This window comes from Carettochelys insculpta, chromosome 10, assembly GCF_033958435.1.
Source record: "Carettochelys insculpta isolate YL-2023 chromosome 10, ASM3395843v1, whole genome shotgun sequence".
Lineage (NCBI taxonomy): Eukaryota > Metazoa > Chordata > Testudines > Carettochelyidae > Carettochelys > Carettochelys insculpta.
The window spans coordinates 26,456,966-26,480,597 of NC_134146.1; the positions used below are offsets into that span (position 1 = coordinate 26,456,966).

The following is a 23,632-nucleotide window of genomic DNA, read 5'->3' on the forward strand; positions in this document are numbered from 1 at the left end:
TCCCATGGTATGGTCTCATAGTTACTGCCTTGTAGCTTCTGTCTGTTCAGCACTCTCCTGAGTGTTGGTTATGTTGCTTGTCATGTCTCTGGAGAGTTAGTATTTGGTGCCTCCCACACCCATAACATATTTTAGTGACAACCATACAACACATTTTCATAACTTCATATGCATTAGTCTCATAACTTAACATACATATTTAGATAGAAAAATGACTTTCAGGAGATACCTTTCCCTGATACCTCATGTGGCATGGTTTACATGCAATATCACGATAATATAGAAAATGAGCAATATAGGGGTTACAGGGCACTCCCCGAATGTCACTAGATTGTCACACTATGTTCTAATCCTGTCTCTGCCAAAGGCCTGCTGGGTGGCCTTGAGTAAGTCTCTTCCCTGCTTTAAGCCTCAATTTCTGCCTCCGTAAAATGGGGATGATGACACTGATCTCCTTGGTAAAACATTTTGAGTATGCCTACACAGCAGTTATTCTGAAATAACACCTGCTATTTCAAAATAACTTTGCAAGCATCTACACAACGCAACTGCTGTTTCAAAATAATTTCAAAATAGTGGACAGCTTATTTTGAAATAGGCAAACCTCATTGGCCATGTCTACACTAGCCCCCTCCTTTCAGAGTGGGCATGTTAATGAGGCAGTTCAGAAGGTGCTAATGAGGTGCTGACATGAATATGCAACACCTCATTAACATAATGGCAGCTGCACACAAATTGTAAGTGCCGCTTTCTGAATGCACTCTGCCTCGGCAGACAGGGCCTTTCAAAAGGACCCCCCTGGACTTCAAAAGCTCCTTCTTCCAAAACCAAATAGGAACAAGGGGCTTTTGAAGTCAGGGGGTCCTTTTGAAAGGCCCCGTCTACATGGGTGGCGTCTGTTCCGAAAGCGGCACTTTTGAATTGTGTGTGGCCACCATTATGTTAATGAGGCACTGCATATTCATGTAAGCATCTCATTAGCATCTTCTTAACTGCCTTATTAACATGCCCCCTTTGAGAGGAAGGGACTAGTGTAGACAAGGCCATTGTATGAGGAATAGCTCCTTTTTTTGAAGTAAGTATTTCAAAATAGGGGCTATGTGGGCAGGGAACAGAGCCTATTTCAAAATAAGACATAGTGCATCCAATGGCTCTATTTCGAAATAGGCTAGATTGTGCGTGGATGCTCTATTTTGAGATAGCGCTCAGCTGTTTCAAAATGCCTTTTGTGTGTAGCAGCATTATTTTGAAATAAGTTATTCCAGTCAGAGTTACATGCAAGAGCTGAAACATTATGGTGGGCTGAGTGCTTTGTCCTGGTGCTGGACAGCTGCTGTCTGGGTGTTTTAGCTAGGATTTTGGTGATGCCTCTTGATTTAGAAGCACGGTTTTTAATGTTCTTTGGTTGCCATAGTTCCAAAGGTTTCTCACATTCACTATAAGAGTGATTTCTGAGAGCCTTTTAACTGATAACCTCAGTCTGGTGTTTGGCACACAGCACTCATTGACCGTAGTTCATAAATCTCTGTAGTAACTGAGAAACATTTCCCTCTCAGGAACAAATCCTGATTTACCTATTATTAGCACTGTGTGTTTAACAATAGCAGTTATACATGGGATCATTTCCTGTGTAGGTCAGGAGACTCTTCTTAGTTTGCATTTGTTCTAGACACCTGTCAGAGGTTTTAATTGATCTTTGCTTTATTTGATAAAGACCTTTCTTATCTTTCTGCGTCAAAGACACATACAGGAACTGATTGAGCAAGCAAACACCTCCAATCTCGTTCTCTACCCACCTCATTGAGTTATTTTGCCAGTAGCCTCCTGCTACCAGCAGCTGAGGACTTTGGGATTTTGTATCTCCCAGCACATTGCTGCAGGCAAAGAGAAAAACCTGAATGGAAAGAGGCAAAGTAAAAGATTTGGAAACTGCAGCAGACTGGCGGTGGCTTGACGAACAACATATGGACAGTCCGAAAGAACAGTCTGTCCTTGTGAGAATCAGCCCGGCGGTATAGATACCAGGTACTAATCTTGTTCTTTTCCTGCTGAAATCCCAGAAAGCACTGGGTTCTGCTCTTTCAATCGGACTTCCAGCTTGACTTTTTCTGTGATGGAGTCCATGTAGGCTGTAGAGTCAGTTACACCAATGCATCTCCCATTCTTATCTCCCAAGGAAGATGAGCCACATCTTGTATGCAGTGCTACATTCTCTCCTGGGCTTCTTCATCCCCTCAGCCAACCTGCTGGTAATTGCGGTGGTCTACAAACTAATGAAGAAGAAAGAGGGCAGAAGCTACATCTTCATCCTCAACCTGGCTGCTGCAGACCTGCTGGTGGGAGTGATGTGCATTGCAGAGGCACTGGATGATTTCCTGGACGGGGACTTTGACAAGAACTTAACCTATTGTCTCTTGCGGATCTGCTTGAGCATCACACCTTGCATTGGTTCCATCCTCACCTTGCTCTTGATTTCCCTGGATAGGTACTTGGCAGTGAAGCTCCCTCTCTATTATCCTACCCTCTTGAACAAAAAAACCACGGTCTTCTCCCTCACCCTCCTGTGGGCTGTCTCCATCGTGTTTGGGCATATGCCTTTGATTTCTCCCTCTCTGCAGCAAAGCAACTACTCGGGCTACTGTGGGATCCTGTATGCAGCCAAGAGTGACTACCTGTATGTGACCTGCTTTGGGATCTTCATTCCTTCCTTGTTGGTCATGACCTGCCTGCACATCTCCATGGGGAGGATTGCCTATTTGCAGCACAAGCGAATCTGGCGCACCTGCCTGCAGACAGAACCCCTCACTGCTCACCTTCGCCACTTCAAGGCACTGCGGACAGTACTTATAATGATCATTGGCTTTACCATCTGCTGGGGACCTTATTACCTGGTAGGCTTCGTGCAAGCTACTTGTGACTCCTGCAACCTGGCTGACCTGATGATGGATGCCTTATTTCTACTGGGAGAAATCAACTCCATCTTCAACCCTCTAATCTATTCTCTGTATAACAAAGATATAAGAAGCCAGCTGCCCAAACTGATGACCTGCAAGAAGAAAGACCAAGTAAAGCCTCTGGCTGTGGTTCACTTTAAAATCCAAGCCCTTGATGTTTTTTCCAATGGAGAGGCTAAGAGACCCAATTCATCTGGGCATCAAGTCCCTGATACTACTCTCTTCAGTAGCTCTAGCCAGTGTATAACAGTCTTCTCAGTGTCATGATCCAAGGCGGAAGAGAAGCTCTGGATGAACCACCAGCGAAGTGCAAATTGAGACTGACCGTTTTCTAGTGTAACAACCCAGCCACATGGACCTGAAGCCTACTGACTGGTATCCAGATTGACTACAGATTGATTTGACCTCCTCTGTGTGAAAGGAAGCTGAGCTGGCTGGAAAAAAAATTATAAATTCAAAACTTTGACAAAAAGATAGTGGAGTGATTGACTTTCAAAAATAGCCTGTAAGAGTTCTGTTTGGACAGCTAAACTCTGCAATACTTTACTACCAGTGTTATAAACCTCACATGCCCTGTGCTGTTGTCCACTCTCTCACAGATGAGTAATTCAAGAGCAACTTCTTTTGGTGTTGTATTCATCAGTGGCCACGAGAGTCTATTTGGACTTGTTTAGAAAGCAGGCAGTGAGCTGTAACTTCACTTTGTTTGCTGAAGTTCTTTTGTATCTTCCTGTGTCAGTCACATTTAGTGAATGAGTGAACTTGTCATCCCACCCAGCAGTTCTCTGCCTCACCAGGTGAAAGCGAGATTGGTCGGGCTCTGTGCTTCCTCTGCATCAAAATATATTGTGCATTAGCTTAAACAACACAATTCTGCTTTACCATATGTAAAATTTCTTTCCCCAATCTTTTAAAATATAGCGATGGTTGGAGGGCAGTGGCCAAAAGTTGCGGCCACCTATCAAACAACTGGTGGCTTATGTGACTCCATCTCAGTGGATTGGTGTCCAGATTATACAAGCCACCAAATGAACACCATCTGGCAATCTTTTCTGGCAGCTGCAGCAGAGGCAAGGATCAGGTCAGTATAGAACCTGAACTATCCCTAGAAGATATCCCTCCGAGTTAGGGGTAGGAATCCACAGGAAGGACAAAATGGGAAAGCCTATGCCGGTTACCTAACTATAGGAAACAAGATTAAAACAATGGACTGGAACTTGGGAGAGCTGGATTCAGTTTCTTGCTCTTTCACTGACATTTTGTGTATGAGAGATCTTGGACAAGTCACTTAATCTTTCTATGCCTCATTCCTCAGGGGTAAAATGGGAACATTAATTCTTCCTTTCTGTATATTGGTGGTAGGGTGTGAAGATAAGTACCTAAAATCCTTATGTGGGCTCAGCTATTACAGTGAGGTGAACAGTGGGTACAAAACAAGGCAAATATCTAGTCTCTGGCCAACTTGTCTCTTTGTAATACAAGGCAAGTGTAATTCATACTCAGTGCAGCACGAGTCTGTCAGGAATAGCTACATACTCCCCTCTGTCAGTACTGGTGTTAAACATACACTGTATTATTCACACAGAGCTTTCCAGTGGTGATTAAATGTTAAATATACTATTTATTCTGACAGAGGCTAAACACACTGGAATTTTACATTTCTGAAAAATGGAATAGATTTGAAACAACATGTATGTGGCTGGAGTGTGTTTGTTTTACAAAATGGTTCTATTTTCAATTAGTATTAGAAATGAACAAAGGCAGCACCTCTGACTCACACCTCAACAGTGTATCCTTTGACACAGTTAACAGAAACCAGTGCATCCCTAAAGGCATCGGTCCAAAACCACTTGCCGCTAGTTATAATGCACGAATAATCCCATTCATACTTATGGCACTACATAGCAGCATATGGTAGCAAGCATGGTGTTTGGTGGCAGGTGAGTTACTGGCCTCTCAGATAGGAGTTGGAGTAGCAGAAGGAAAAAAGAAGTGTCCTTAAATTCAACCTATTGTATATGATTCCTTTAAGCTAATTTTTGAATGGGTATAAACAGTGCAATTCTTCAGTACACACACAGGTTTCCCAATAGTTGCAAATATTCTTCAAAATACTTTAATAATTTTCTTTATGCAATGTGCACACACACATACATTGCTAGTCAGACAGGTGCATTTATTGTAGCCCTTATTGAACGTTGTACATCATCACTTATATCGGAACCCTTACAAAGGTACATTAGTTTTAAAGCCTGTGTTGCAAGGTAGGAAGGAGGTTTGATTTTGTCCCAGTGCGCAGTAGAGGAGAAGTTTAAACAGCCACGTAGTCTATCAAACAAACGCTGAATCCTTATTTTGCAGGCAAACAGCAGCAGTTCTTCTTCACATACATGTTTTGGTGGTGGAAGGTGATCAAGCTGCTGTACCTTGGAGGGAAAGAAGGAAGGCAGGAGGGTGGAAGAGAATTATAAAATGTTTCAAACAGCAATTAATAGTTCCTGGAGGGTCAAAACACACAAAAGCAGAGAGATACAGGAGCATAACTTGCCAGACACAGGTGCCAGTCAGTGAAGCAACACCCAGCAATGAGAGCCTGGCTCCCTCATTCAAACCTGTAAGGAAAAGGCTCTCTCTCTCGTCCTCTCTCATGGCAGGTTGCATGTCACAGACTCCTGCTAATTAAAGACTTAAATTGCTGGTCTTCATGTTTTTAATATCACAAGGCAGCAATATGAACCCTGTAAAATGCTCAGGAATTGAAATAAAGTATTTGAAACAAATTAAGATGGAGATGCTCCTCTGTCTGCGTCTTTCCTAACTCCAGTAAACAATAATGCCTGTCATAATTTAATCCATGCCCCATTCTCCATGTCTCTACATTCTCCATACCTCCCAGTGCATACTGGAGATGGGCTGTGCTTCACTGCTGTAGACCAATATATGGACTATTTGGGGATGAGAAGGAGTTAGCAGGTGTGCTTAGCAGGGCCAATTCTGGAAAAGGGAAAAACTTGCAGAAAGACAGTAGTTTCTGCATAAAGGGATAGAATGATCTCTATTTGGAAACATATCGCGTGTTCCTTTGAGTTCAATGTCCTTCTCTGGAATCATAAATTTCCTGATATACATAAAGATGTTTGCTGAAAGTTGTAAGGTTATTTGAAGAAGAGCAGTGCCAACAGAGCCCAGATCCATTACTTCCTGAGAAAACAAAATCTAAAAACGCATGAAAAACTATAAAGGGATCTTACATTGCAGAGCAACACAGAAGGTTTGTAATGGATTTCTGTGTAAAAAGGCTAATGGGGGCACAAGCTGAATTGTGGAGGTTTGTGGGTAGGGAAGATACCCTGAGGCATAAGGATGAGGTTCTATGGAGGAACAAGTTGACCACTATCATACCAAGCAGAGTTGGGAAAACAGCCAAAAATTTTACAGAAAATGCATACGCTGCTCTGTTGCAAACAAAAAGGAGAGAAATTTAATGGCAAGGAGACATGCAGGTGGGTGGTCCCATATTGTGTGTGTACGTACACAAATGCTAATGTACCTGCACTTTTGTTCCCACGTTGAATTTGGCTTGTTGCCCCATGGCAAGAAAAGACACTGCCATCTTGTCTTGTCCAACTATCCTGACGCCAACATGCTGGTTCAAGGATATAAAGATGGGTTTAAAAGAAACACGGGGGGTAGAGTTGATCAAACTACTCGGCCAGGTCCACACTCGCACCCTGTTGCCTACTTGGTCTGAATAATGTCCTCCCTGTATATTTATGTTTATCCTAAACAAAAAGGAGATCAATAAATAAAATGAGTGCTTTGCATAACTGCTCATGCACTGCTTTCACTAGTACGACCTAGGCTGACTCTTGCAAACTTTTACTGTCCTACAGGAACTGTGTTTCACCATAGGCCACAGACTGTGGAATTTGTTCTCTTGCTGAGATAGGCCATATAAAAGGGCCCAAAGCGCTTGACTATGCATGGTGTTGAAAGCGATCAGCTCTTCTGGGAACTGCTCATCTCTTATTGAAGGCAAAAGCAGCTCGGGGAGCTTGGCTCCTTAATACCCAGAAGCAGAAAAATGAGACACTTCCACCCCATTGCACTGTCTTCCCTTTAATCCACTGAACAGTTTCCAGGAAGTTATGTTTACTGACTTCACTGTAGGGTATTTTAGCCCAATATACTGTTTGTCTAGGTGTGTGTGTGAGAGGAGTGGGGGACAAGTAAAAACCAGAACTGATGTTAACAGTTTTCCCTATCCATTATCTCACTCCACGGCTTCTTAGCTTCCAGGAAAGAATCCCCAGTGCACAAAATGCAGAGCTACAAATATGGTGTATTTCAGGGATTGTTACGTAACTAGTTCAGAGGCAGTTACAGTTTTTATCCTAAGTCTTCACTTTTACTTTAGTTTGACTTTGGATGTTTTATACCAATGGGCCTTGATCTTACAAACATTTCATATGTGCTTTCACCTCAAAGGTCTTGCTAATGCACTCAGTTACCTGTCTGCAGAAGCTCGGCCGCAGAACATAAATAAAATTTCAAGTTGGGAAGCCTAAGCAATAGGGTGGCATTTTAATTTACTTAAAAGGAGTTATTAGAATACTCCTTTTTAAACAGGGGAAAATAACCCTTCCCAGCTACAGATGTGTCAAAGAGAAAACAAGGGTGAATTGATTTATATTAACATACCATACAGTTCCATTGGGATGATAGCAAGTACCTTTGCCACTGGACTCAAACACTGCTTGGATTGCTGCATTATTTGGCTTGTCTTCCTGTACTATACAAATATAACCCCTCCTCTTTTGCACAATGATAACTGCCAGATGGCCAGATGGATAGTTGTGTCCAGATAAGGTGTTCAAAGGCTCCTTGTTTGGCTAGCAGAAGCAATCAATAGTTTCAATATGTGCTTTAAAATAGAAAAGTTGTCACATTAGGGTGGAAATAGTTTCAAGCCAGGGAGACTAAGGGCTGCCAATGTTTCAACCAAGGGGCTCTGCTCAGGTTGGCCTTTAAGATAAGCTGGGCTCAGCCTTGCCTGTACTCTGGCCGCTATCCCCCAGGTGAGTGTGATGGTGACAATTACAGTGATTGACCCCAGCTGCAGGGAGGTCAGAGCCAACTGCTTACACAGAATAGGGAATTCAGCAGGGAGGGATCCAGAAGAGGAGTTTTCTCTTGGGAAGGCTTGGGGGAGACAGGATGTGACAGGCCCTCCACAGAAAAGGTAAGACTAATAAGGAGTTCTGTAGGACTTTGCAGACTAGCAGATTTATTAGATCATATGTTTTCATGGGGGGAAAACCCCCACTTGGCATGGCTCCTGTGGGGGCAATCCTGAAACAGAGCCTGAGAGAGTTCGGATGACCTTGATGGAAGCTACCAGGCTCTCCAGCATAGGGAGTGGAGGAGAACATAGAGGGAGGGAGTCAGGTTAAGAAATGCTTATTTAAAACCTGAGAGTAGTGCTGTTGCAAGGGGGGTGGGAGGAGGAGGCGGAGGTGATGGCGGCAGAGCCACAGCCAGGGCTTGGGCCTGGGCCAGGGCCAGGGCCAAGGCCAAGGCCCTCTCCAGTTCCCTAAGCATGGGGAACTTCTCCCCAACTCTGCCCCCTTATCCTCTCCCTGACCAACTGGGTTAGGTAGTATCTGGGGCAGGGTGCAGTGGTAGTGAGCAAAAGCAGGGGGTTGCCTCTCCTTGGCCACCCCCCTGCATACGGTACAAGTGGCAGCCTGCTTTGCTCTACCATACCATGCCCCCTCCATCAGCTGAGCCACACTTCTCTCCAGGTAGTGGGGAGCAGAGAGGCCACTTCCCACTGCTGCAGAGAAGGAAGTGCACAGCGTTGCGGAGAGGAGCAGGCTGCTGCTTGTTGTGCCTGTGGGGCAGCCGGGGGAGGTGACCCCCTGCTGCTGCATCCTGGTTTAGGTAATCCTCTCTCTTCCCATCCATAGGCTAGCTGGGGGGGGCTGTCATGGGGCCCCCTAAAGGCAGGGCCAGGGGTAGCTGCTCTAGTTCATCTCATGGATGGGATGGCTCTGCCTGGGAGTAGGGACTGGGCCAAGGAAAGAGACCTTCTGTGTAGCCCAAGTGTGGCAGAAGAAGTATTAGTTTAAATATTTATTTGGCCTTATAGTTGAACTGTATGTTCCCCATGAAAAGGACTGAACTTTTAAGAGATTTAGTGGTAGTGCCAAGTTACAAAGAAGACTGACAGACTGGCTATTTTGGAGCCAAGGATATGACCACCAGGGGGCATTAGAGGCCAAGTCCCTTGCAACAATGTGCCTTGATGTCAGAGAATGAATGAGGGTAAGAGTAATTGTTCATAGGTTTCCAGAAAAATGTATTAATGCAGCCTATGAAGAACCCTATGCACAGGTAATCTGTATGCAACTAGAAACGAGTGGTGAGGGATGGAGGAATCTATTAATGTGTCTCCACCTCCTCTTTAAACATAAATGACCCCTTGCAGCAGTAACCAAAGAGGCAGGTAATGCCACTTAGCACACTTATGCCCCAGACGCATTGTGGGAAAAATGTTCTGGGTATATTGAATCAACTTGTGTAACTAATGGGAGCAGTGAAACCCTGTAGGAAAGTCAGGGGCAGGATGCAGCCTTCCCACAGAAACCATCATACAAATACAAAAATCCAGCTAACCAAACCCCAAATGACAAAACCCAAATGCTTGGAGCAGTCTGAAAAGCAAAACGTTTTGCCCCAGGAATATCTTTATGAGCCCAGGGATAAGTGATCTCTGGTAGAATTGATTTAATGTGCACATTTATGGCACCTTGTAATTTGACGGTACTAATTAATAGCTCTAGCTGTAGGCGTGGAAGATGCTAGCAAAGGCAGGGAAGTTATCTCAAACTCATATTCTCTTTAGGGGACAGTATTTTAATAAGTCCTCTTTCGTGCATGACTGAGTCAAAAAGCTGTTGCTGCAAAGTAAAAACAACAAATGGATCTTAGAGTGTCACAATAGACAATGGTAAAGATAAGTTTCAGGACTATGGAGTCACTTGGAGATGTTGTGTCTAAACAGTTCTTGATGGCGTGTAAATTCATGGCTTGTAACTGTCTATAGTAGCTTTTGCACACTCCCCCTTAAATAGAGGACTCTTTTTCCGAAAGGTTAATTTTGGTTCTATCACTTAAACATCATTTTCAAGAACAGATACCATGGGTGGGGCTATATCAGCATAGTTGGGGTTATAAAGTCTTATTGTGTTGCCCCGAACACATAGAAATCCAATCTAGTTCTTCAAAGGGACATCCTCCTGCCATGAAATATTGCCAGGCAATCAGAGGCATGCGGGAGTGGGAGGGGAAGGGGTCTGAGCACCCTCCCCTAGGGGTAGGGCCTGATGCAACCTTCTCTACATTTCAGGCCCTGTCCTTCCCCTGCTGCTCCCTCCTGTCACCTCCAGCCCCTCAGGCAATGGGGCCCAGGCCTGGGCATGGTGGAGGCAGCAGGGGTTTGCCTCCCCTTCCACCCACACTCACCACACAGGCAGCAGGAGAGGAAGTCTGCTCCACCATGCCACCCTCCCAGCCTGCTGTGCAGCAGGGCACACCAAGATGTCACTCCCACCACCCATGTGGTGAGTGTATATGCAGGGAGGCAAGATGACCCCTGCTGCCTCCACCATGCTCAGCCCCAGGTAACCCCCATCCCTCCTGTCCATAGGATGGTAGGGGTGTCTGCCATGGGACCTGTTTATCCTATGGATGGGGACAGCTCTGCAGGCAGTGCTTAGATATGAATGTACGGTGTTCAAAGCTTGCACCTATCATAGCAGTAATACTCAGCACTTCTATACCAGCTGTAGGCCCTTGGAGAACACAGGAATTAATCCTCTGCCAGGAACAGTCTTCTCAGATTGAGACTGGCACTGTTAGTAGAACGTGCCTTTGTCGTCATAAAATACTAATTAAGCTCAAAAGCTTAAATTATCAAATGAGCAGTAATCTTTGGGTACCTAACTTGAGACACTGTGAGGGGTCCTGACATAAGTTTGGTCCTTCCTGAAAACCAGGGTCTCTTTAAATTGGTACCAGTTGCTCTTAAAAATCTGAATCAGTTTTTGGTTTTTTTTTTTAAATTAGTGTTTTGTTTGGGCTGGGGTAGCAAATGTGAGTGATGCATCAAGTTATTTGGAGTCAAAAGGAATTAATCTCCTAAGATGTGATCAAACTGCTGGACTGCTGTGGTACATGAGCCTGGTGAAGGATACAATAGTTGTGCTGTGCCATCTGGAAATATGGTAAGGAACTTTCCTCCATGTTTGTAGTATTTTTCCAGGAACTGTCGCTTCACTAACTACATAATAAAACAAAGGAAAAAAATGAGTTAGATTGTGCCTTTAAGAGTGAGGTTTGTGTGAAGATCCATCTCCAAGCTGTTCTTACACTCACTGACTCCCGGAAAGCTTGGCTCTTAACTTGGGAGTTTAAAAAAAATCAATCTTTTTTTTTTCCTTTCCTTCCTTCACACATCACTCGGACCTGTACCCTGAAGACCTTACAATCTAATGCCATGTCTACACTACCCCTTGCATCTTTACAAATTATATTGCTCAGGGGTGTGGAATAAGACACTCTCTTGAGTGACATCAGTTATGCTGATGGATGTGCCAACGTGCACAGTGCTGTTCTGAAGGGAGAGTGTCTCCTGCCAACACACCTGTCCTGGCCAGTGTTCCCTGTAAGCTGGGTGCTTGTGTAGCTGCTCAGCCAAGATTCAAATGGTGTCCAGATGATTAGTAGAGCACCCACACCTAGGTTTTTGTTTCTCCTTGTGGTGCACATTTGCATATGTCTCGGTGCACATAAAAATGTATTCTGCACATGGATGGAACCAGTTAGAGGGAACATAGACCACTACTTGTGGAAGTGGTTTTACTATGTCTACAGGAGAGTTCTCTTCTATCAGTGTAGGCCAGCTACCCATGTGATCTTACAGTGGTGCAGATACATCGATACAGCTGTGCTGCTGTAAGCTTGCTAATGTAGGCATCACGTAAGCCTATAACAGTACTGTGGAAATGGTGGCCACACAATTACTTAGACGCACACAGAGATGCTTGAAGTGCTAGAATTTGAACATAGATCCTAAACCACTGGTCTAGTGCTTTCATCACTAGATCCTGCTTCCCTGCCAAGTGTTAGAGGGCATTTTGTTTTTCAACCAAAGGACTGGGCTGTGTTCCCAGTTCAGGCACAAGCTAAGATGGAGGGGATTGCCAGGGGATGGTAAAAAGGAAAGGATATTAGGAAGACTCTGATTTTAAAGAAACAGCAAGGCCATGTCTACACAGATGCTCCTGCCAGCAGGGTCATGCAAATGAGGGCATGGGAAAATGCAAATGAGGTGCTAATTTACAAATCATGTGCCTCATTTGCATATTCTTGCATGATTGCTGTCCCAGCAGAGGTTTCTGTCACCGCTAAACAAGTTGGGTGGACAAGATTCTGTGGACCACATCTCCTCTTCTTGACAGCCCCTTATCCCTGTCGAGAAGGGCAGTTTTGGTCCACAGAACCCCATCTACCCGGTTTGTTTTGTGACAACAGAAGCCTCTGCTGGGACAGCGATCATGCAAAAGAGGTACACCATTTGTAAATTAGTACCTCCTTTGCATGACCCTGCCAGCAGCAGCACGCTGCGTAGGTGTGGCACAAATATTAATGTTACTAAAATGATATCAACGGCCGCTGGCAAAGCAATGGAGGAAGTTCCTTTGCTGTCCATAGTATCTCTGATCAAGGAGCTGACAGAACATGTGTCAGAATATGGGGAAGATGGTGACAGCAAGCTCTAAAATCAATGTTTGAGTTCCTCGTCTCTTGCGCACTGGGCATGAAAGTCACCCCAGTGACCAGGGCAGTGAAAGACTTAAATTCTTAAGTTGTCCAGGCCCATGGCCAATCAGAGGGGGAGCCAGGTGGGCCATTTGACCTTGGCATCAAGCTCAAAGGGGGCTTCAAATTTAGACACTTGTTACTTTATTGGCATTTGATAACTCTTGCAACTTATTTTTATGCACATCCCTCAATATTTAGTGCACTGGCACAGAAAAAGACTAGAAAAGCATTTATTTATTCGATTCAAATTATGCCTGTCTCTCTCTTTAGTGCCTTACTTTGTTCTCAGGTACCACCCTTTTTTTTATTATGGCGAGTGGCCTCAAGCTGGAAGTGGCCTGGGGCTGTATGGCCCTATGCAAGGAGGTGTATGTCACCCACTCTTGGGAGTCTCCCTTCCATGGTATCGATCACGGGGAAAGTACAAGAGCTGTTACCTTCCCACCAGCAATAGTAAAGTCACAGCAAGTAATGGTGTGGTTAATTTCCTCTTCCTCTACTCGTTCAGCTGCCCCAAAAGGCATGAGCGTCCAGCCTCCATGGGAGGGTGGCTCACGGGAGAGCTGATATGAAATGGTTTTGAGTTGCTTTGAATCTAAGGAGAAAAAGAAGAGTTATAGATGTAGAAGTGGAGTGTTAGCAGCACTATCTATTATTGAGTTTGCCCAGCATTTCCCATTAGAAGACTGTTTTCAATTGCTTATGGACACTTCAACCATTTGGCCTGAAATTTTCCATGCTGGGTATTTGCCTTGACTTGAAATGTTGTGGACTATTTCACAGACAGCAGTTGTGGAAAAATAGAGTTGTTAAATCACAGACATTTTCTCTGAAATTCTCTGGTGCCTACATGCTTTGGGGCAAGAATTTGAAAGTTAGCAGAGAGAGGTGGCCTTTGTGTCAAGGTTGTGCATTTTGCCATCCCTGAGGAAATCTGCCAAAATCTGACTAAGTTATAAGCATTTAAAAAATTCACACAAAATTCTGCAGACTTGCTAAAGCTTGGCAGCTAAAATCTCTGAAAATTGTGTCCTTGGGCACATTCCCTTCTGTCAGAGATGTCCCCTTTCTTATTTACCATTCCCTCAACATCCTGCTCTCTGCAAGTTTTCTCCGTGATGATTTCATGTTTGCTTCCAGATCACTGATTAAAAAATGTTAACTACTGTAAACTCTTTCATGTCTGGCAGCCCTGGGATCTTGCTGGATATTCAAATATTTGGGATAATAGAGAGGTACACCTAGCAATGCATAACACTAAAGAAAAACAAGATTAGATATTAACAAACAAATGTATGCAGAGTACTTTACCAATAGCAGTAGTATTGTGCACTGTAAACTTATACTGTATTTATTTGTATTTACTGTCACTGTACTGTACTCAAGGAAAATGTAATGAAAATTTACCTATGGTTAGAATGCTGGTTGTTTGAGAGTTCTGGATAGTAGAATGTTGGAGATGAAAGAGTTTACCATAGTGTAGGGTCAAGAACAGATCCCTGCAGGATTACACTAGAAACACCCTCATTCAATGACAGTTCATCATTTACAATTACAATTTGAGACCTAACAGTTAGCCAATATTTCATCTGTTTAACGTATGCTGTTTTAATTTTTATATCATTCTAGTTTTTAATCAAATATCATGCAATACTAAGTCAAAAGCCTTACGGAAGTTTGAGTATGTTATATCAATGCTATTCCTTTTAGCAGCCAAATTTGTGATCTCATCAAAAACAGATATTGAACCAGTTTGACAGTATCCATTTTCCATAAATGCACATTAATTTGCATTTACTATGTTATCCTGATGCGTGGGTCCATTTATCTTCCCTGGGATCAATGTTGGGCCTATAATTTCAGTGAAATCTGCTGGCAATGGGTATATTTTGTACCCTTCTGTGCTGCTTTGCATAGAGAATGACAACCTTCTAACGCTATCAGTTATTGAGTTAGCACAAGCAGGAGAGGTCTGTGCAGTGAATCCAAAGGTTCCAACCCTGCTCATGACCCATAAGGGGGACAACAGGGGGACACATGATAATTTTTATTTTTTCAGTTTGCTTTCTTCAAAACCTAGGAAATTTCACACACAACCTACATTATATTAAAAGACTGTTAAGACAGCAAAGTCGTCAAACACTACACAGTTAGGAAATGCCAGAATTAAAGTTACTTTGCTGCCTTAATTTAGCCTCCCTCCTCATGTACGTATATTATGAGAGTCTTTAATTACATGATCACACATGATTTCCCTGCCCCTCCCCTCAGGATGCCTGTTTCACTCAGTGCGCAGGCTAGAACTGCTTTGTGGATAGATTGGGGTTGTGTAGTAAAGGCTGTTCTCTGTAGGACCTCTACTCCCTGCCCTGAAATTGGAAGCTGTCTAGTGAATGAGGCTGGGGATTGCAAGAAGGGGAAGGATGGTCTCACTATTAAGGCAGCTGAATGTGGGCCTGGAGAATAGGATGGTGTGGGGCAAACATGCCTGGCCCTGCACTTTGGGAGGTCCCTGTGAGGTCCAGGCTGGCCTAGGTTCTGGTAGAAGCCTGCTGGCAGCAGGCATCATGCCTACCCCTGCACTCACCAGCCCGCTCCACTCCCCTGACTCCCAGCCATGTCACTGGGGAACAGGGGGTGCCTCGGGGAAAGGTGTGGGACCACCCCTTGAACTCACCCCCAGTGGCAGGAAGGAAAATGATGGGGCTGGGAGTCAGCGGAGTGCAGCAGGGTGGGATGTAATACAGCATGTGCAAAATAAATTTTTACGTGCAACCCTAGTAGAAACAAAAAACCTAGCACTGGGCACTCTGCTAATCAGCTGGGTGATATTTGACTGTCTTCTGAGCGGCTGCACAAGGGCACATCTTACAGCCAGACCACTGCTGTGGGCACCAGGCCTACCCCGTTAGTCCCCTCTTGGCAGCAGGCCTGCCCCTTGCCCCTCTCACCCACAGTGTTTGGGGGGCATGCCCCTTGTACCACCCCAATTGTCTATGATTACAGGAGTCCCTGGAACTCTACTATTACTGAAGATGTCAATATTTGTGAAGCAATCTGTCACAACAGTGATGAGTCCATAAGGGAATTAATAAATTTGTCTTCAGGAGAGACTTTGAATAATGTGCATCAAATAAGGCCCAGGACCACACACCAAACAATGAGGATAAACAAAATGTTTGAATAGTGTTGCCTGAACGGAGCCCCACCCCTCCTGTGCACTGAATGAAGCAAGGTCCCATGAAGAAATTAGTATGTGCTCATAAAATACTAAAACTGGAAGGGACCTCAAGAGGTCATCATCCTGCCGTGAGGGCAGGGGGCTGGACTTGAAGTGCCATCTATATCATATATTGTGTAACTACACATATGAGCGCGAACGGGCCAAAGGGAGGTGGCATAGGCAACCTTATTTCTGGTATTTCCTGACTCTATAGTACTTGACTTTGCACCCATTGTTTTCTGTTAAAGTAACGTGTAAAACTAACTAAAGTGAACAACTCAAGCACATGGCTTTGAAGTCTGAATGAACAAACCCAATTTGTGTAACATGATGGTGCCTATTTCTTTTTCACACTAGGAGACCCATACACCTAAAAGGGATGGCACAGTTGATAATAAATTAGAGAGCACTCATGGAAATCCATGTTCAATGAGAGAGCCATTCTGACTCTGACACACATTTTTGGTCAAAGTTCATTGTAACAGTCAAAAAAACCTCCAACTTACAATCAACGAAGGTGGCCTGCTCTGCTGCCATGAAGGCAATCTGCTTTGCTATTTGTCTTTCCTGTTGCCTAGAAAGCACAAATATACAGAACATCAATTCCAAACATCTTTGAAAAGTACAAGTGCAATTCAGAGGTCCTTGTGGCAGTAATGAACATCAGCTGCTGTTTGACAGATATTTGGATTGGACTCCCCTCTTACTTACAACTGCAAGTAACTCTGTTGGTGACAGTGGAATGATGGCAATATGAAATCTGTGCACAGTAGGAGAACTGAACCTATTTGTAATAGGTTACTGTATGATGCAAAATTTGACTTACTTGATTGATCAGCTAAAAACTAATGTATGCAAATATACATCTTGTATGGAAGAGATCTGGCATCTTGCAAGATTATGGATGGATGGATAGAACATAAGAGAGAGTTCAGAATATGGAGTTATGGTGGCAGAGTTGGAAATTTCCTCTTCTGCTTATGAGGATATTCACTGTGGCGATAAAATGAAAACAATTCTGCCAGTAACACTGATGAGCTGGAAAAAAAAAAGAATTCTTAAGCTCAGAACTCTGATGGGTCAAATAAAAGAAAGTCAGATCTGGTTTTATTTTGTGCTCAATGGCTGAGAAGTCTCATGAGCCCTAAATCAATAGACTGTGTGTCAAATTTTAATTGTGTGAAGACTTCTACACTGCCATGAGTTATCTTGACAAGCCAACCCAACTTCAGAATGTGCAAAGCTTTTGAAACAGCTAGGGCTGGATTTGAAGATGGGATGGCTGGAATTTATCCAGACTGTGCAGATTTTTTAGTACAGAAAATAATGGCTTCCCTCTTGGAGTTTTGAATCTAGCACAGCTTCAGATATGTTATGCTGGCTAAACATACTTCTGAAATCTGCTCAAAAATCTGTCCTAACAGCCTGTGCTGGGCAAGTCACGGCAGGAAGGGATTAGGAGGAAACAAAACAGAAAATTGGGGGTTGTTAACTTAATGCTATTTTCCGATGTTATTCTTTTTATCTAAATTTATAATCTTAAATTTGGTACACAGTGCAGTATACTTACACTATGGGGTAGATAAACTGTAGAAATACATGGAACACCTACTGTAACTGAGTGTTCAGTGATAGAAATGTTCCTAATATTTTTGCCTGGCACTTTATTTTTGTTAAATTCACGGAGTTTGCCTCAGATATTTGCACTGAATTTTGGTTTCCTTTTAAGGGCAGAAAAACTAGACTCGTACAGTAAGAGGAGCAATAACATGGATGACCAGTCCACACTGCAGTGGGGGTACCACTGTCCAATTAATCTCTTTTTATAACAGTTGTGCAGAGGTCTAGAATTCGTTGATCTGGTTATTAGCCTTCACTTTGGACAGGCAAAATTTCTACCAACGTCATCTCAAAGAATTAGATTGTACATTTGAGTAAAGGCATTAGCCTGTTTTCTGTGGTTGCCTGTAGCTACATCCTATTTTGCTTTCCTCCTCCTTCAAGAAAGGAGAGATTTCTATAAAGTCACTAATTCATTTGATAATACTTGATAGTGTTGCAGCCCAAGGTATAGATTTAGCTTGGCAACAACAGACAAACTTTTTACTGTTTTCTCATTATCTTGCAAACTAGCAACCTGTTTTCTTGTCTTGTATAGCTGAAAGATTTGGGGAAGTTTCTGTATGGCTACTCATAGAAATATTATTTGTTGATAAAACCATTCAATACGTCCTTCTAAGCTGACCTTTCTAAATAGCAATACTGTGGGATTGCAGGGCAGTTACCATCGATTTCAAATGCCACCCTGACACCAAGGACCTGACGTGATGTATATTAGGACCACCACTTGAAATTCTCACACAATTAACTCAAAATTAATCCCCATTTACAATTAATAGTGATTAATTACATCATTAAACAATAGCATGCCAATTCAAATTTATTAAATGTTTTGGATGTTTTTCTACAATGTCAAATACATTTATTTCTATTACAAAACAAAATAAAAATGTACATTTCTCACCTAATTTTATTACAAATATTTGCACAGTAAAAATTATAAAGAAATAACATGTTCACCTCATTCAAGTGCAGATTCTTCACTCTGAAAGTGTAATTTACAAATGTAGACTTTTTTTTTGGTGACATAACTGAACTCAAAACCAAAACAATGTAAAACTTCAGAGCCTACAAGTCTACTCAGTCCTATTTCTTGTTCACCTGATCACAGAACCAAACCATCCAAAAATAAAATCAACCTTCTGTTCTGACTCAGGTGATCAAATTGAACATGTGTCAGCCTGCTCTGCTTTGGATCATTATCGAACAGAATCAGTCACCACTATGGACACGTGCTCTGGCATGGTGGTTGATACAAGAAGGGACACAGGAATCTTTAGTGCATGTGGCGCACAAATGCCTGGCAATACCATCTACAACAGGGCCATGCGAACACCTGTTCTCATTCTAGGTGACACTGTAAACAGAGAATGGGCAGCGTTATTTCATACAAATTGTAACCAAACTTGTTTGAGTTACAGGCTGAACAAGAAGATTGCACAACAGTACTTGTATTAAGTCAATTGAAAAATACCATTTGTAATAAATATAAAGTGAGCACTGTACACGTGGGATTTTGGCCGTGTCTACACTAGCCCAAATCTTCGAAATAGCCATGCAAATGGCCATTTCGAAGATTACTAATGATTAAGATCTTTAAGATTACTAATGAAGCGCTGAAATACCTATTCAACGACTCATCAGCATGGCGGCTGCAGCATTTAGAAATTGCTGTGGCTCGCTGCCACATAGCTCATCCAGACGAGGCCCCTTTACGAAAGGGGCCCGGGAACTTCAAAATCCCCTTATTCCTATCTGCTGATATTATTTCTAAACCCAGGGTTGTGAGCTCAATCCCTGAGGGGGCCATTAAGGGATCTGGAGCAAATAGATTTAAAAACAAAAATCTGTCAGAGATGGTGATAGGTCCTGCTGTGAGAAAGGGACTTGACTCAATGACCTCTGAGGGTCCCTTCCCATTCTATGAGCTAGGTATCTCTTCAAACAGTACCTCTGATATGCTTTCTCCCTTGCTTTCTGCCTGTCCACTTCACTGCCATGAGCTGCATGAGGATCAATGGAGATTGACTCTTTTCTAGCATTCTCATAATTCTTTTTTTCAGTAACGACATACTCATAGAGATCCCGATTCTGCTCACAACAGAAATACTGAAAAGCAAAGAGGTGGTGTTAGTGCAGCAGGGGATGATTCAGGGAAAAGCTCCATTAACTCTTTCGTATCCCTTACTGTTTCATAATCTTTAGAGGCTGGGTCAAGCTCTTCATAGGAAGGAAATCCTCTCAGCAAGCTGCCACAGTACTCGCATGCTGCAGTAGATTCCTCTTCTATCTACAATGGGGGTAGGAGAGGAAAACAAGGATCTGTGCGTTGAGGTGATGCCTCCTTTTCTAGAATAGGAGGATTATAAAGCATCTTGAAAATGACATGTTCAAAGTCTTTTACTTCAGTCTATGCATACGCAACTAACCTTCTGAGCTATCACAACAGTTTGAAGACTTGGCTCACTTTGACTTCCTAAGGAGATTGTTAAATATTCTCAGGCTATACCTATACTACTGTGGAAGATTGGCCCTAAGAGGTCTATCTTCTGGGATTTGATTTGGTGCATGCACAAAATGATGCTCAGGTCAAAGTGGACGCCTGTGCTCCTCGTGATAGGCAAGGAATAAGGAAGGCCGAAGGGAGAAATGTTCCCGTTGACCTTACCCTGTGTAGACAGACATGGAAATCAACCACAGATATGCAATTTTGTAGCTAAAATTGACTTATCTGCAGTCTACTTCTATGTCTATTGTAGACTTAGCCTAAGGCCAGGTCTACACTAGACCTTAAAGTCAGTTGTAGATACTCAATTCCACCTACGCAATTGCCGTATCTGTCTGTCCTCACTGAGAAAGGTCAGTGGGAGAAACCTCCCTGACTCCTCACGCAATTAAGGAGTGTAGGGGTCAACTGTCAACCCCTGATTGATTGTTTGATTTCACGTCTCCACTCTAAATTGAACCCTGGAAGATGGACTCTCATCGGGTCCATTTGCCAGGTAGTGGAGGGGTACCCTAAGTTATCCAATTTACTTCATTAGGGATCTTGAAGAGCTGTCTAGCTTCTGCAGAGCTGGTGACAGAGGGATCTGGGCAGTATTGCAAATTTATTACATCAGTTCCTGGCAAAAAGTATTCTCAGGGCCTGTGTTTTCCCCTTCCTCTGTGGTTCCTGATTTATTTATTTCACAGGGTCTTTCTTTGTCCCAGCGCAACGGATAAAATCATTCAGATAAATTATGAGGTATGATTCAAGGACAGTTCTAGTCCATGCATCACCATCTGTTTCTGGCTCCCAGTTCTTACAGCATGATATTTAGATTGGCCATTATCTTCTCTCTGAAATAGTGTTGTCTCTGTTAGATAAACGTCTACCACTTTAGGGTTCCCAGGACTATGTACTGTGCGTGTATCATAATATATTGGGGTGCTAGAACAATATTTATAGCAGGGGTTCTGAGAGCTCTTGAACTCAACTTGAAACTCTTTTTGTAATAGAAACCACTTCAAGCCAGGGGGTGCTGCAGCACCTCCCACGTAACTCACACACTTATGACTGCAGTTCATTGTCCCTTGGCATGGCACCTACACCACTTACTGAGAGAAAGAGTAAGTCTCCTCTACAGCCATAGCTGAGAGCCAGTTGTTTTTTAGCTCAGACTATTGAGGCTCATGCAATAAACTCCAGCATTCCAAGCTTTGAGTCAGTCTGTCAGAGGTTACACCCACACCTCTAGTTCCAGCACATATGTAATATATAAACTAAATTGAAAATGCATCTCTCAGTTTTAGTGAAAGAACTAGGTTTTTGCCCCAGAAATGTATCCTCAGCATGAAATAGTGTGGGGTACTTGTTCACTCTAATATATTTTGGTATGTGGATTACACATTTCAATGCCCTAGCAAATGACAGATGGCAGCATCCTACAGAGATTGAATTTTTGCCTCCTGTAGGTCTTGGGGGTTGGTATAAACACACTACCCTGTAGCAGAAAGAAACATCACCTGTAGCTCCAGGTCTTCCCTCGATGATTCTGGCCTATATGCAAGAATAGTTGGTGGCCCAATATGGGAGAGTGTGCGCAGGGATTCCTCAAACAGCCTTAGAAAGTCTTCATTAAACTTAAATTTGAAAACAGCAAATTCAGGATAGCGTCAGCTCTTTTTCAGAGGGAAAATTAAGAATAAAATGTATAATTGTAGGAACCAGCAGAGCCATACCTCCATGTCACACAAAACATCTAAGCTGCTGAGGTCTTGGGACAGGACTTCATGTATATCTGAGTAGCAGCAATGAGAATTAATTAGGGGAGACACTGTGTTCTAGGAGAGTGTTTCCTCCTAGCATCATCTTGGGAGGAATTCCCCCCACCCCGGCTATTTAACTCCTCACACCCCCTGCCCCCCACTTCCTTAACACATACCACCTACCTGGAACATCTCTGGAGCTTTTCAACACACTGCTCCTCAAACCACTCGTAGGGCTGTTCCCAATCAGTCTGAAGCCCTTCCCCAGTTTGGTGGGGGAGGGGAAATATAGGCTGTGATCCCATACTGTACATAAACATGACCAATACAGTATGGGCTTAATTTTAAATATGGAATAGCCCCCTTGAAGTCAACAGAACTGCTCACTGCTAACGTTAAGCTATCAAGTGAAGTGTTGGATCAGGGTTATTGTGTCTATAGCAGTCACCTCTGCTGTCTTGAGAAGTCAGATCCTGGAAGCTAGAGATGGTGAAGCTGCTATTAAGTCTTCTAATCCATCTCCTGTCATTGAAAGACTAAATATAGGAAACAGTCTACACTTTAATATCCCAAGCAAAGGGGTTTCCACCACTCCCCTCAGACAGCTGTTCCCAGTCCAATAGGTATGGCTGGCAGGGAAGCATTGCTTGACATCCAATCACTATGCATCCTGTTACTCAGTCACATTTCCTTCTTCTCCTTCTATAACTCACCTTTCACCTTACTAGCTGCATCCTTCCTAACTTTGCAACAAGTCATATCCCTCCATTGTGGCTCAAAGAGGCCACGCTCCAAGTTCTTTGAATTCTTTTAAGACCTTCTAACCCCAAACCATTTGTGTCACTCTTTTGAGTTCCCTGCCCTTTGTCAGTATTATATTGGTCAGGGGCAGGCAAGATACAACCCATGGGCTGGATGCAGCCCTCCAAGCCTTTCCAATCCAGCCCATGGCCTGCCCTGCCAGGACCCTCAGGCATGGAGCATCCCCAGGGCGCTCCATGTGGCCTTCTGTGAGAGGGGTGGAGTGGGGAGGGAGGAGAGGCTTTACACACTGCCTCCAGCCCCAGCACAATCTCTCAGCTCCTCAGGGCCACAGACTGGCCCATGGGAGCTGAGATTATACTGAGGGCAGTATGCAAAGCCTCCTCCCCACCTGCACTGTACAGCACAGTGAGCCACATAGCAGCTAGCCATTTTGAGTGGTCAGGGGCTGCAGCAGGCATAGAGCCTGTCTAAGGGTCTTGCTGGGCTCCTAGCTGAGAGCCACAAGCGCCTCCTGCCCAGAGCCTGCCTCTGGCATCCATCCCCTCCTGCACCACACCCCTCCTCGCTCCACTTCACAACCCCTCACAAGCCCTGCACCCCTCTCCTGCATCTCTCCCCCCAACCCAGAATCCTCTCCTGCACTCGTACTGTCTCCTGGACCCTGCACTCCAATCCCAGTCAATGGTGGTTGTCTAGTAAAAGATAGTAGCTCACCCACCATATCTGTATTGTATCCTGGGACCAACAAAGCTTCAGTAACACTGCAGACAACATTTGGGTGCCATAAAAATGTAAGCATTCCTGTAGTACCTTAAAGACTAAGAATTTTATTAGGTAATGAGCTTTCATGGGTAAGACCCACTTCATCAGGTTCTGGAGCAGAAATGAACAATCAGGGTAAATATAAAGGGAGGGGGAAGAGAAAGAAGAA

At 43.6% G+C, this 23,632-nt stretch overlaps 2 protein-coding genes across 2 annotated transcripts in view; one reads left to right on the top strand and one right to left on the bottom strand.

The window, feature by feature from the left end:
* The first annotated feature begins 1,516 nt into the window (after positions 1–1,516).
* LOC142018582 (glucose-dependent insulinotropic receptor-like) lies at positions 1,517–3,221 on the top strand. The gene is made up of 2 exons (XM_075004515.1): positions 1,517–2,025; positions 2,177–3,221. The coding sequence occupies exon 2, from the start codon at positions 2,181–2,183 to the stop codon at positions 3,219–3,221; it is 1,041 nt and encodes a 346-aa protein (XP_074860616.1). The 5' UTR covers positions 1,517–2,025; positions 2,177–2,180.
* Positions 3,222–3,479: 258 nt separating this feature from the next.
* Positions 3,480–23,632, bottom strand: part of ERICH6 (glutamate rich 6) — a 35,458-nt gene continuing 15,305 nt past the window's right edge. The window contains exons 8-17 of the mRNA XM_075004519.1: positions 21,910–21,968; positions 21,694–21,810; positions 19,874–19,975; positions 19,637–19,794; positions 16,572–16,639; positions 13,280–13,437; positions 11,213–11,298; positions 7,656–7,808; positions 6,505–6,736; positions 3,480–5,380 (exon numbers count right to left, since the gene is read on the bottom strand). Of these exons, the coding sequence (XP_074860620.1) occupies positions 5,117–5,380; positions 6,505–6,736; positions 7,656–7,808; positions 11,213–11,298; positions 13,280–13,437; positions 16,572–16,639; positions 19,637–19,794; positions 19,874–19,975; positions 21,694–21,810; positions 21,910–21,968 (1,397 nt within the window). The 3' untranslated portion in view covers positions 3,480–5,116. The remainder of the gene's footprint in view (positions 5,381–6,504; positions 6,737–7,655; positions 7,809–11,212; positions 11,299–13,279; positions 13,438–16,571; positions 16,640–19,636; positions 19,795–19,873; positions 19,976–21,693; positions 21,811–21,909; positions 21,969–23,632) is intronic.

Coding starts and splice junctions, on each gene's coding strand:
- LOC142018582 (XM_075004515.1), top strand. CDS start 2,181: ATGAGCCACATCTTGTATGCAGTGCTACATTCTCTCCTGGGCTTCTTC.